General features: G+C 50.0%; 1 protein-coding gene across 2 annotated transcripts in view; it reads right to left on the reverse strand.

Annotated features, from left to right (window-relative positions):
* The window catches only part of BDH1 (3-hydroxybutyrate dehydrogenase 1), a 43,478-nt gene extending 32,639 nt beyond the window's left edge, over positions 1-10,839 (reverse strand). Inside the window, exons 1-2 of one of the 2 annotated variants that reach the window (XM_087439828.1) lie at positions 10,586-10,839; positions 2,796-2,922 (exon numbers count right to left, since the gene is read on the reverse strand). In XM_087439828.1, coding sequence (XP_087295954.1) covers positions 2,796-2,878 — 83 coding nt within the window. In that variant the 5' untranslated portion in view covers positions 2,879-2,922; positions 10,586-10,839. The remainder of the gene's footprint in view (positions 1-2,795; positions 2,923-10,585) is intronic. The other variant, XM_004424551.3, reaches the window with a different exon arrangement.
* Positions 10,840-13,838: the final 2,999 nt, after the last annotated feature.

Below are 13,838 nucleotides of genomic sequence, written 5' to 3' on the forward strand. Positions count from 1 at the left end.
AGGAACTCGCCAAGCCACATTTGAGATGCCACCCCATGTTGGCCAGGGCATTAATTCTGGCTGCTTCTCCATCTTACCAGTCTGTATCTCTATCCTTTTTGTTTCTTCCGTCATTAACCAGTAACCCAGCCTTCTGCTGAGAGGTGTCATGAGTCAATTTGACAGGCGGAATCTAACAAGATGGGGTTTAGGAGAGACAAAGGCAGTGAGACAAGCGCCGCCTGGGAGAAATACGGCCTTACACAGCAGCATCGTGAAAAAATGTAGTCTGGTCAACCATGAATCACAACTGACGTGGCTGCCAAAAGAGGCTGTGTGCGCCTAGGCTGGACGGGGTAAGGGAGGCAAGAGCCCTTCTCCACTCTGCCCAGGTCAGCTGCCTGGAGGATTAGGTGTCATGCCCGGGCAGGCAGAGCTGAGCACTGTGGCTGAGCCAACTGGTGTGTATAACCAAGATCCGGGAGGTAGCATGCCGGGTGGGGAATGCGTCAGTAAGTCACCTGCCCCAGGGGGTGCCAGAGCCTTCTGGCAAAGCTGGAGATCCAAAACCTGAGGGCTGTGCAGAGCCAGTAAGCAGAGGAGGTTGTCAGGTGTCAGGACAAGGGCTGCATCTGGCCACTCCTGGGGAGATTTTCATCTGGACAGAGGCTGTGTACTGGGTGACTGCTGCTCTGAGGCTTGTACACATGGGGGGTGTTCTGTTCGGGGCCCAGGAGCCCAGGCCAAATGCACATCATTGATGTGGGAGACCTGGATGCTGAGGGGAAAAACCATGGGAGATGAGCAATGAAAAAACATGCAGATGGAATAAGAGAAGTCAGGGAAGGGTGAGGGGTATTGGGTTGGCATGGTGTCCCTGGGGATAAGAGATTAACTTTGTTCAGTATGAATACAGAGGGCAGACCCCAGAACAAGGGGTGGCATTTACAGGAGAAAAGACTTCTGCTCAATATGAAGAAGGACTTTACAATAGCACTGTCCAAAGACAGGAGGCCTGATGTGAGAGGTACTGACTACCCCATGGGAAGAGATGTTCAAATAGAGGCTGTAAGGTCACTTGTTAAGGATGCTGTCACAGGATCCAACCACAGGTGGGGACAGGAGTATGAGGCCCTTTCCAACTGAGATTCAAGCAAAATGATCAGGCCAAAGTTTTTTCCCACCCAAAGACCTGCTGTCTGATCAGGCATAGTGATCACCCACCAGTCCATCCTCCTTACACACCTGGGTCTCTCTTCCTGACCTCTGCTGACACCTTTGCCCTAAGGTCAGCTAATGTACTCTAATGTAGCTCTGCCCTTGACCACCCTGCCCCATCCCCCTCAGCCTAACCAGGCTATTTCTGTAATCCTTCCAGAAGATTCAGAATCTCCCTGTGACAGCCTTTCTTTCCCCTCAAATGAGCCAGAAACTTGACTAATGCCCCACTTCCCTTTAATTTAAGAATAAAAACCTTTGTAAAAGTATTTTAACTTCCTTTGGTATTATTTCATCCTCTCTAAAAAATAATCTCCAGAAATCTCTAAAAGCCACTTTTGAAAAAGATTTTGCCATGTCTATGAATAGCTCACTGAAAAAAAAAAACTTCAGTAAATCTTTCAAAATCTTTCACAACAGAGCCATGCTCTTTTCCCTCTTTGATGGGATGTCTCCTCTGTGGGAGGGACCATTTTAATCTTTCTTATATGGTGTCCTCTGGTAATTGAGGCCCCACCAGCAACCAAGCTTCTGTATCCCATGGAAATGCTTTTAAGAAAATGCTGCTAAAAGCCTAAATGCATGTTCTTGTAAACATATTTATTGGCATAGAAAAGATCCATCAATTTTCTAGCTGCTGAGACTTTGAATTTAACTTGACACTCAACTTCACTCCCCTCAAATACAAAAGAAATAAAAAGATATTTATTTTTTCCTTGCTCTGGCTGCAAAAAAGAAAATGAGGTAGCAGAGCACACCGAATCGCCTTGAAAAAGGCAATTCCAGGAGCTCTCAAGAAGACGGACTGCTTATTTAATTTGTACTTAACGCTTTCTCTAAATCACACAAACAGTTCAGTGAAGTCTCGGGACATTTTAGTTAACCGGTTTCATGTGTAAGATTTAAAGTGAGCAGCTATCCAGGAGATCAAAGGAATGAGAGGTTTCAACATCCTGTGCCTCCTGATGCCATGCACCGAGAAGGGCACCACCTCACCTAAGTGGGATTCTTCCAAACATACATACCTGAATCTAAACACGAGGAACATTGCACAAACCCAAAGTGTCAAGGTCACCAACAACATAGACTAAGGATCTGCCCCTGAGAGGAAGAGACTAAGGAGACATGACAACTAAGTGCACTGTGGGACCCTGTTTGTATCCTGGACCAGAAGAAGGTCCATTAGTGGGCCATTTGGCGAAATTTGAATCAGGTCTGTTGATGAGTTAATAGTATTATATCAGTGGTAAATTCCTGGTTTTGATGATTGCACTATGGTTTTGCAAGATGTTAACATTTGGAGAAGTTAGGTGAAGGGGATACACAAACCCTTTGTACTATTTTTGCAACTTTTGTAGAGTCATTTCAAAATAAAAAGTTTTAAAAAAGTAAAGCAGTAATGAAAGATATTCTTGTGTGCTCTGTGTGCCCTGGGAAGGTCTCTTCCGAGGACACCGTCAAGTTTCCTTTGCTGGTGGGTACTGAGAGGCATCTCTGAGAGTCAGTCCGTCTTACCACCTGCATCATTGTGTGTGAAGAGCTGTGCTTTGCCCAGAAAGTGTGACCCTCAAGGCCACCTCCACAGTTCAGTCTCTTACCTCGTTCCATTGTCTCTTTCATGGAAACTTAGGGTGCTCCCCAGGAGCTGTGACAGGGGTCTGGAGAGGCGAGTGGTCAGCATTGTGGTCACAAGAGGTAGAATGGTTGGCCTCCTCCTGGTGGGTTCTGAAACACAGAATCTACCCTCAGCCTGGCCTTGTTGCCCTCAGAGGTTCAGGCACGAGTGGCTCTGACTGCTTGACCCAGGTCCAGTCATGGTACCAGGCAGGCCCCTCCTGCACCTCCCTCTCAAGCTGTAGCCTCACATGATGGAAAGAGTCAGGAGGCTGGACGTCTGGCAATCTGGGTGCTGGTTCTGGCTGGGCAACCAACTCATTGGGCAACCCTGGACGTGTCATCACCCATTTATTTGTAACATGAAGAGGTTGGACTAGACCCAGTGATCCTAAAACCAGGCTGTGCAGCAACCACTGGGGGACTCAGGGACCTAACTCTGACTCTGTGGGTCTCATTCTCTTGTCTGTGTTCCCCACATCCAGCAAAACATCACTCTCAATTTGCCCACATGCCTCCACAGGCAGTTTTTTTAGCCCCATGTCATGTACCATTTGCCTCAGCTCTCACCCACCCCACCAAACACAGGGTCTGGCTCTGAGGCTGAATTCAATCAGCAACTCATCATAGCATGCAGACTGGAGCTATAAAATGAGACACACTTTCATCAACCTTACAAGGCCAGGTGTCGCTTGGTGTCACCTTAAGGCTACTTAGCACCATGACTAGTTGTGCGTTATTATCTGTTAACCAGTGGGTGCATCAGTTGTCCTCCTGTCCTGGTTAATTCTGTTCTGGTGATGCCTCCTGGCCTGAGGGAAGGCAGAGGAGGCTGGGAGGGAGTTGAGCAAGGCAACCACAGCCAGGGGAGCTGTTGCTCTTTTCCTGGTGAATGTTCCAGGCCTGTCCTTTGCACACAGGCCTGTGGTTTGTTAGACTGTTCTTATCAGTAACAGGTTCTGCCTGGGAGGCAGCTCCTCTCCTGCCATTTGCTGTCACTCCTAACCTAACTAATAACCAGCCCGCCTGGGCCAATGGGTCTGTAATTATTCCATTAACTAGCCAATCACTACAACGTTCACTGCAGGAGGCAGGTGGAGGTGTTTACTCTGTTTAGTCCTCAGGAAAGGTAAACAAACAGTGATCTCTGGGCTTGTGTGATCTTTCCTGGACCAGCAAAAGACTCTTGCTTCCACTCCTGCCCCTGCTCACCACACTCATTCTCAGCACTGCAGCCCGAAGGATCTTTACATCAGGCAGGTTACGTGACTCCCTTATGCCTCTTTCTCACGCCTGCTGGAGCGGCCTTTGCCTCCCTTCCTAATCTTGTCTGGTACCACCCTCCCCTGTGCTCCCTGTGCTGTAACCACACTGACCTTCTGGAAGTTTCTGAAAGTCAACTCTTTTCTGCCTTAGGGCCCCAGCCCTTGCTCTTCCCTCACTCCAGATGGCTGAGCCCTTCTGACCCTCAGACTTCAGAGACGCTGTCCCCAATCCCCTGTGCGACACACAGAGGTTGCTCTCTCTAAGCTCACTCTTCAATCCAAAATGATCTTGTTTCTTTACTTTATCTTCCCTCCTAGATCATAAGCGCTGTGAGGCCAGGGGCCTTGCCCGTCTTGTTCACCACGGAATCCCTCGTGCCTAGAAGAATCCTGACACAAAGGAGGCACTCAGTAAGTCTCTGCCGAGTGGAGAAGAGCTGTATGCTCCCCCTCCCCACCCCCGACACAGCACTCTAGAGCACTTAGGCTCCTGAAGGTGGGAAGTCAGCCTGTGGCCAAAATAGAAGTTTCCATGACAAGCAGTTGACAGGCAACAGCAAAATGGAGCCCAGCCTGGCCCTTTACAGCAGGCACAGGCCCGTGTTGGGCTCTTTGCCTGGGTGGCCCCCTCCTCACCCAAGTACTGACCAGCTGGCTGAGCACACACAGCTCCGCCTCCTCCCAGGATTGGAGTCTGACATCACCACTGGGTGGTTTCAAACCCAGTTGTCTGTAATTAAAGCCCTTTCCATCCCTCTGCTCAATGCCTGGGGCAGAGAATGCTTCAATATTCTCTCCAAATAGAGGGCTGCTTTCAATTTTGTTTTCCTCAGTCAGCAATACCCAAAAGTGCTGAAGTCAAAATAGTTTAAAGTGCATAAAAATTCACCCCCTTGAATAATGCACTATTCACAATGTAGTCTCATATAGGGAATGGGAGAAATTTATATCTCTTTTTCTTCTTCCCCTTTTTTAAGTTTCTGAAACATGCTGCTGATTTTCACTCCAAACAATGCTATAGGCAGTGGGGTTCCCACACACTCCTCTGGGTTGTTTGCCATCTTAATGCCTTGTGCTGGGCTTTAGTCTCTGTAAATATGAAGTTCTCAACTTGAAAAGCCATTTGCCTTTTGGTTTGGAAACAGACATGGTTGTGGGAAGTGGGTGCTGCAAGGGGAAAGGCAGAGCACCTGTGGGGCGAGGGGCAGTCTCAGCCTTGAAACTCAATTGGCTGCCCCAGGGTGACCTGGCACAGGGGGCTTGACACCCAGTGACCAAATTTATAAGATACTGTCACAAAATCAAGATGCTCATATATCAATCTGTAATCTGGGAGAAACTGTTCTAACATTGGGAACACCTGGGTCTGCTCTCAAGGGCACCTACTCTCCATTGTCAATGCATAACCCATATGCAACCTGTGGAAAGCACCCTCTCGCCAAAGAAACAGTGTTGCATCCTTGTCCTGATTCTGGGCTCCCCTGCTGCATTCTGACAGACTCTCCTGCAGAGGACATAGCTGGTTGCATTCCTGTGGGTCAGGGTCAAGGTCTCCCCTGTAGGAGGCAGACATTCCCAGTACTGACATCCTGGGAAGAGGCAGGGTGTCTGGAGGAAACAGGAACTCAGGAGCAGGCCTTAGGCAAGAAAGAGAACTCAGGTGTTCTGGGTTGGGCCTTGGCACTGCCAAGTAGGAAAGGAAGGCCCTGTCCCACTGAGGAGGGCAAGCTGGAGTTAGGCAGGAAACACCCCATGCAGGGACCCCACATTGAGGAGCTTAAGACCAGTGAGCTATGTGAGACTCCAAGGTCTGACAACTGGCAGCCTGCCTCCAACATGTTCTACTTGCTGCTTTGTTTGGCCAGCCTAGTGTTTTAAAAGGCAACGTGACTAGGCAGCTAAATCATGCTTTAACCTAGTACAAACAATATGCACTTACTATCTTAAGCCTACCCAGACCTTCTCTGTTGCCTGCCTGGACACAACGGGCATTTGGGTTTGAGATCCCTCGCCAGAAAGATGTATATTCTCCTTTGGCTATTTCCTTTCCGACCATTTAGCAGAGCCTTGCCTAAAAGTTCCAGCCCAGCTCAGCTACACACGCTAACTGCACAGTTAAAGCCAAAGCTTTAACTTTAGAGCCCACTTCAGAGAAGGTAAATCTAATGCGGACACTTTGATTAGACTGAGAGACACTCTCATCACCAGATCAGACTTGGGTGATGGCCAGTTCTCCTCAGACAACATATCACAGACATTCTCCACAGTGGTCATCTTGTGGGTGTCTGCCGGCTCACCTGACCCCTGTCCTATCGGACCTGCCTCTTACCCACAGGATTTGGCCTCTGCAGCTGTAGTTGGACAGTGAGACCTCAGAAACACCCAACCCAAGATGGACCCATCATTCTGTGCACCACCCCCCGCCCCCGGCACTGTGAAAGAATGCAAATCAGCCTCTGTGGGGTGGGGACATGTGATCTGGCTGCCGGAGCTATGCTACATTGGGCCTGAAGCCAGAAAGAGATGGAGAAAGCCAATCTGCAGAGAGAGAGAGAAAGGCACACATGCAGAAAGAAGCAGAGATGGAGGTGGAGAGGGAGAGAGAAACAACAAGAACAGAGCTTTGTGAGTAGGTCCTCAGGACAGATCTACTTTTGAGGCCCAGGTGCCCTCCATCCTCCAGCTCTGAAGGCATGCTATGTCTTTATTCTCCACGTTGATTAAGCAAGTTTTAAAGTTTCTGTTCTTGCAACCAAAACAACATTGGCTAAAACACACTGAAAGCAGGTTCTTTCTGCAGATCATTATTATTAATTCTTAATCTTGCCCCATATTTTAAGAATGTCCCACTGTAGATCTTGTAACGACAACAGGAACACGTGCCTCCCCCTCTCCACTTCTCATCCATTCTTCTCCAAGAGAAAGTGTTACCAGAGCTGTCAAAATTGCCATTATTACAACTGCCAGATTAAGCAGGCATCCCAACCCTAGGAGAAGAGGGCTTGACTACCAAATTCAAGTCAACCACTAACGATGGGGCTCTGTTCTTGGTCTCTTCTTGCCACCATGGTGAGCTCTCATAGCTTTAAATATGATTTACATGCTGCCAACTCCCAAATGTTTATCTCCAACCAGCCTTATGTATCCAACTGCCTATCCACCATCTCCACTTCAACGTTTAATAGGTTTCTCAAATTTAACCTGTCCAAAACTGAGCCTGTGCTGTGGCCCTGACTATCTGCTCCTCTAAGTCTTCCTCACTCTTGACTCCTCTCTTTCTTGCATACTCCACAGCCACTCTGTCAGCAAATCCTGACTCCGCCTTCACAATATATCTAGGATCCTCCCCTACTGTCTTGGTCTAAGCCTTTATCACTTCTTGCCTGGACTATTGCAACAGCCTCCCAGCTAGGCTCCCTGCTTCCCGCCTCACGCCCCGTCGGACACTGCTCAACACTGCCTGCGTGATCTTGTGAAACAGAAATCAGACCACGTCACTCCTGCACCAAAGTCTTGCTCAGAGTAAAAGCCAAACTGTTTATACATTGCCTACATGGCCTGCCCTGATCTGGGTCCCCATGACCTCTCTGACCTCATGCCCCTGGTTCACTGCACTTTGGTCACAGTGGCCTTCTCGCTGTCCTTGGAACGATAGGCAAGCTCCTGCTTCAGGGCCTCTGCCCTTACTCTTCCCTTTTCCTGGAGTGTTCTTCCCCTCATTCTCCATAGGGCTCATTCTCTCACTTCTGCCTTCTACCCACATGTTTACTCAGTGAGACATTCCCTGGCCACCCCGCAACCCCACCCCACCCTGACATTTTCTAGCCCCATTCCCTCCATTTTTTTTCCCTCCTTGGCAACTTACCACATTATAACATTATACATAATGTAATTATTTATCTTATTTGTTGTCTTTCAGCCCCATTAGAATGTGAACTCTGAGAGCGGGGGGGTTTGTCTGTTTTATTCTCTGTTGTATCACCAACACCTTACCAGTGGCCTGCACACAGTAGGCACATAATATTTGAATGAATTAACAGAGTTTTCAATAACTCTCACTCGGTTAAGAATTGACTGAGGATGGACAAGGGCAGAAGCAGGGAGAGCATTTAGAAGCTATGGCAATAATCCAAGGACACAACGTACAGCCATGCAGGTTGTGCACTGCACAACTCCAGTGAAATGTGAAAAGGCGCTCCCTGGAGATATATAAAAGGGCTGCCAGCTCTGGTGGAAGCGATGGAGGTGATTTGAAGTGGTCAGAGTCTAGCTATGACTTGAAGGTAGAGCCCTCCTCCATTTACTGACAGATTAAATGTAGGATGTGAAAAAAGAATCAAAGACATTTCCAAGATTTTTGGCGCAGATGTAAAAAATGACATTAGCACAACTGACAGATTAAGGAGCCATTCTATGCCTATATGCTTACCACATTTCAAATCAGCGTATACAGGCTGGGCATCCTGGTCCTCACCCAGCGGCAAATCATATCTCCAGCTACACTTTTCTCATCTATTCATTATACCCTTACTACACCATCCCTCAACAAGCCCTGTACTTTCCAATTTCCACGCCTTGCTCATCCTATACCAAATCTGACTTCTTCATCTGACCAAGTCCCAGCTGATTCAAATAACACCTCCTCAGAGATGCCTTTCCTGATCCTCTAAATCAAAAACCAGTCTCTTGTCTACATTCACATTTCACTCCTTCCTTCTGTGCCTCTGCGACAGCACTTACCTAGGCAGGGCAGTATTAGAGGTATTTCGGTTAATAACCATTCATAGTCTCCATCTAACCACCAATCCCCACCTGGACTGTGAGCGCTCCATAGATAGGATCCCCGTGTTGAGTCATTGATTTCTGGTTCCTCCAAATATCTACTCTGGTTCCTGACAAGAAGCAGCGGCTCTATAAAGGTGTATTTTTTTTTTTTTTAAAGATTTTATTTATTTAATTTTTTCCCCCCAAAGCCCCAGTAGATAGTTGTATGTCATAGCTGCACATCCTTCTAGTTGCTGTATGTGGGACTCGGCCTCAGGATGGACGGAGAAGTGGTGCCTCGATGCGCACCCGGGATCCGAACCCGGGCCACCAGCATTGCAGCGCGCGCACTTAACCACCAAGCCACAGGGCCGGCCCTATAAAGGTGTATTGAGAGAATATAAAAGATACACAAATTTCAAAGGTCAGCCTCCTCGCCCGCCAGAAGTATATGCCCTGTGCAGGGCCCGACTCCAACGCTCTGATAGAAACTAGGACATCTGGTGCGTCATAAAGGATCTGGGCAGCAAGAGGCCTGCGGGCGGCCCTCCATAATGAAATCTGCGCCTCTGCAACCCCTCACAGCGTTAGACACTGACTCTGCATCAGCTGACTAGGGGCAGATTTTGGATGACCGGATGGAAAAAACTGCGCAGAATTCAACGTCCGGCTCAGCGCCAAACACGCCCCAAGCGGAGCGCAGCCGGGACAGAGCCGAGAGCAGACCACCTCAGGTACTAACCAGCAGGCAGCCCGAGCGCGGCAGGCCCAAGACGCGCATGCGCCACCTCGCTCCACGCCGCGCCAGGCTCCGCGCCGAGGGCTGCGCAGCCAATCGCAGGGCCGCCGTCCCTTCCCGCCGGCCGGAGGCGGGGAGCCGAGGGGGCTCGGCCCGAGCCGCGCTCCCATTGGCTGAGGTGGCACCGCCCAGGCAAAGCCCCACTGTCCGCTCGCCCGCTTGCCGGCTCGCCGGCGTGGTTCCGGACCCTGCCTGGCCCGGGCCCACCACCACCCCAGCATCCCCAGCTTGCCCCCGGGGTGCCTCCACCTTGTTCGGTCCTCCTCCTCCCCCGGTCCTGCGGCCCGTCCGGTACTCCAGCAACCGCCGGCTCAGCGCGTGCTCAAGGCAGCCGAACCGGCAGCATGACCGCTGTCCAGCCTCCTTCCCGAGGGCGCAGCAGGAAAGGACAGAGCCTCGTGGAGGACGCGGGAGGACGAGGAGGGATGCGTGTCAGAACGAAAGAAATGCAGTGAAGAAGGGAGCAGTGCCCAGAGCCCGGGCTGGAAGGCAGGACCACTGGCTTTGGTCTTGGCTCGGCCTCTGACTACGATGTGACCTTGGGCGGGTTGCCTCCCTTCTTGGGGCCGGGGTCGCCTTCCGTAAAATGCGGCGGCAGAGACGCATGAATACTGAGGGTTTCACCTAGGAGTCTCGGGGCAGCGTGTTCAACCGGGACCTCCTCCTGCCGAGCACATTATTGCGAATATAAACGCCAGGCGGGGCTCCCAGAGCGCGGACAGAAGGCCCGGGCGGGCGGCGGATGAGACGGGTCTGGGCAGATCGGTTCGTCGTCTTACCCTTATTCCGCCGCGGCCGCAGGGCCCAGCCTACAGGACTCAGTGCCCCCTTCCCCACCCGCATCTCGGCGACACAGCTAAGGGGACGCGCAAGGCCAAACCAAACCGAGCAAGGGGCGCCGGCGCATCCCACCCGAGCTTCAGAGATGCGGACCCCCTCCTCTTACCCCAAACCAAATGAGCTGCGGAGGGCTCAGCTGGTGCACTCGTCTTAACCCGGCGCTTCTCCGGTACCCGCGCTCCTGGCTCGGACAACCGAGTGGAGGCGCTCCCGCCGTTTCCGTCTCCAAGCCCCTCTTCAGGTTCCCACCGCTGCGGCCTCAGCTGCCAGGATGCGCCTATACACTGTGGGTGCGCGCTTTAGGGCTGTGCAGGGCGGGGCCCGACGGCGGGCGTCGCTGGGGCGGGGAGTGCTCGCGCGCCTCCTCCTTAGCCCTCGGTGTCCCCAATCGCTGGGCGCCTAAACCCGGCGCAGATCACCTCCATCTCCATCCCCCTTCTGGAGCGGGCTTCAAAGCCATCAGCGCCTCTGGCAGGTAGGAGAAGGTGCCGCTCCAGGAAGTGAGGAAAATCCTGGTGAGGACGAGGCTGGTTCCAGGACCTATGCATGTTTGCTGTCTTTAGAGCTCATCAGGGTTGGTTGATTGGTTTTTATATTTCTCTTTTGATCAGATGAAATTTATTTAAAGATTTGCTCCTAAGGGTCTTTAAAAATAACTTAAGAATGGCACACCTTCCGAGTTTCAACAATAGAACATCAGAGACCAATAGGCCACAGATCAGGCTGCCCCCTCTACACTCTCCCACCCACACTCACCCCACTCCCACCCTACAAAGTTTCCAGGATGGGAAACAGGCTGAGGAGAGAAAGGAACTAGCAGGGCAAATTAAGGGCAGAGCTATGTTTAGGTCAGATTACAGAGAAGGACTGACTGGAAAGGGACCAGGCAGACAGAGGGAAGTACTGGCTTGTGGGACTTAAGAGAAACCTGGCAGCCCTGGTCCACGAGCTTGAGGGCTGAGGCTGTGTCCCCCTTCTTTATCCCCAGCCCTGGCACATAGAGCCTTGAAGACTGGGAGAATCATGAAGAGAGGATGCACTTGGTTCTCTGTACCCATTTCACAGACAGTCACTCAAGCCAGAGTATTTGCCTCAGTGCTGTGTTTCAGAATAGTCACTCTGTACATCATGCCACAGCCCTAACAATAGATCACTAATCACCGGCTTACACTTTGAGGTTATGCGTTACTGGAAAAGCAGATATTTAAAGGAAGAATTAATATTCCCACCTAGGAAAACCATAGATCCTGACTTTGGACTTAGAATTAAATGGAAATATAGTTCTATTTATGGAAGACAGGGAAAGGACATTTGACCTGAAGTTTTATCTCCTGTGGCTGACTTCACATCTTCCCAGCCTATCTTTTTTGTTTGTTTTCTGTTTACTTATTTATTTTTACATTCCGGTAGTGAACTAAGAAATGTATAATGTTTTGGTCTTTCTCAGCTAACTCAGGCATCCTTTTTCCACGTTTACCAGGGCTGCATTTTTTTCCCCTACCGTTTAAGAATTGCCCCTCCTTGAAGCAATTTCATTTCCACTTTCACAGAGTTGCCCTTTCCCTTTATAGGATTCCCAAAGCTCAGCCAGCCCATCTTTTCACTCTAGCATTGCTGTGACAACCAACTGAATACAGGTGTAACCTGAGAGCACCCTGCCTCAGCTGCACCTGGTATCTTCCAGCCTCAGGGCTTCTGTCACTGCAGCCTGGGCCCCCTGCAGTGGCCCACTGCCCGTTCTGACACATGCATAAACCTGGAAGTGCAAAGGAACTAACACTTCGTGGGACAACTCTTGACCAAGGCAGACAGGAGCTGGTGGGGACATACTCCACTCTTCCAGTCTTCTGGTGAGCACTTCCAAGGTACATCCTATACTGCTCCTAAGATGATAGAGCCCCGGTTGCCCGTGTAATGCCCAACTTGATCAACTCAATGATGCACCCTGGCATTGCCTTTCTCTTTCTCTTCTCACCTGTTTGACTCTTCCCAGTCCTCCACTCCTGATCCTTGGGATTCATTCCCAAAATAAATGACCTGTACACAAGTCCTTACTCGGGATCTGTTTTGGGGGAGAACCCAAATTAAGCCAATGGTTAACCTGAAAGAGGCGCTTAGTGAATCTCAGCCCACAGGCCTCATTCTCACCAGAGCTTTCCCAACTCTGTTAATAAAGAATCAATTTGTTTGCTTTGAGCTTTCGCTCCTTTCATTTCCCAGTTGCTCTGCCCTCTAGGGCATCGCTAATTAGCTCTCAGAGACAGGCAAGAAGTGTCAGAGACTCCCAGGAGAAAGGGCCAGCTGAAGGGCTGGGACTAGGTGAGAGGCCCACAAAGCCATTCTCAGCCCCACCTTAAACCTTTCCCCTCCTTCCACGGTCCTGGCTGCTGACTTTGAAACTGGAGAAACTCTCAGCTCTGGGGTTGAACATGGAAGCAGAGACAGTGTGGGACCCAGGTCACTCCCAACACAGCATGTGCCAAGATTCTGTCTCCTTCCTGCCCTCGCCTTCTGCCTGCCCCCCTGTAAAAGCAGTTCCTTTGCCTGGATGCAAGGTCTCAGGCCAAGGTCTTTGGCACCTAGCACATTTCGTCTCATTTTCAACACCAAGAGGGTGTTGTTGCAAATTACCAAGCTAGGCTTAGGATGGAAACAGCCTTAGTCCCCGCCTTCAAGGAGGGAAATGAGACATGCACATAAGCTAAATGAATCATGAGTGTTCTAAAAGAGGGGCATGTAAGTAGTGGGAGTTCTGGTGGAGGTTCAGGACAGGCTTTGTAGAAGAGGGAGCATCCTGAAAGACTCTCAGTTGGAAGGAAACACCGTCCAAATATCCCCCTGCCCAGAGAGCCACAGTGCTTGCTCCTGCCCCTGTATCAGCTCCTAATTGCCTCCTAGCTCACACCCTTCTTGAATCCCAGCTCCAGCTGATCATTCCCTCATCTTCCTAGGCCCCAGCCCTCCTCTGCTAGATCTCACCCTGCCCCATCTCCAAATGCCCCTGGTCTTCTCTGCCCTCAGTGTTAAGTGTCGAATGCCAGATGGTACAGGTTAAATCCTGCCCTTAGAAACAAAAGAAAAACTAAACAAATGGGACTACATCAAACTAAAAAGCTTCTGACCAACAAAGGAAACCATCAACAAAAAGACAACTTAACAGTTGGGAAAAGATATTTGCAAATCATATATCTGATAAGGGGTTAATAGCTAAAATATATGAAGAACTCATACATCTCAACAACAAAAAAACTAACAACCCAATTAAAAAATGAGCAAAGGATCTGTACAGACATTTTTCAAAGAAGATATACAGATGGCCAACAGGCACAAGAAAAGATGTTCAACATCACTAATTATTA

Source organism: Ceratotherium simum, chromosome 15 (genome assembly GCF_057802395.1).
Source record: "Ceratotherium simum simum isolate JZ-2026a chromosome 15, ASM5780239v1, whole genome shotgun sequence".
Taxonomy (NCBI): domain Eukaryota; kingdom Metazoa; phylum Chordata; class Mammalia; order Perissodactyla; family Rhinocerotidae; genus Ceratotherium; species Ceratotherium simum.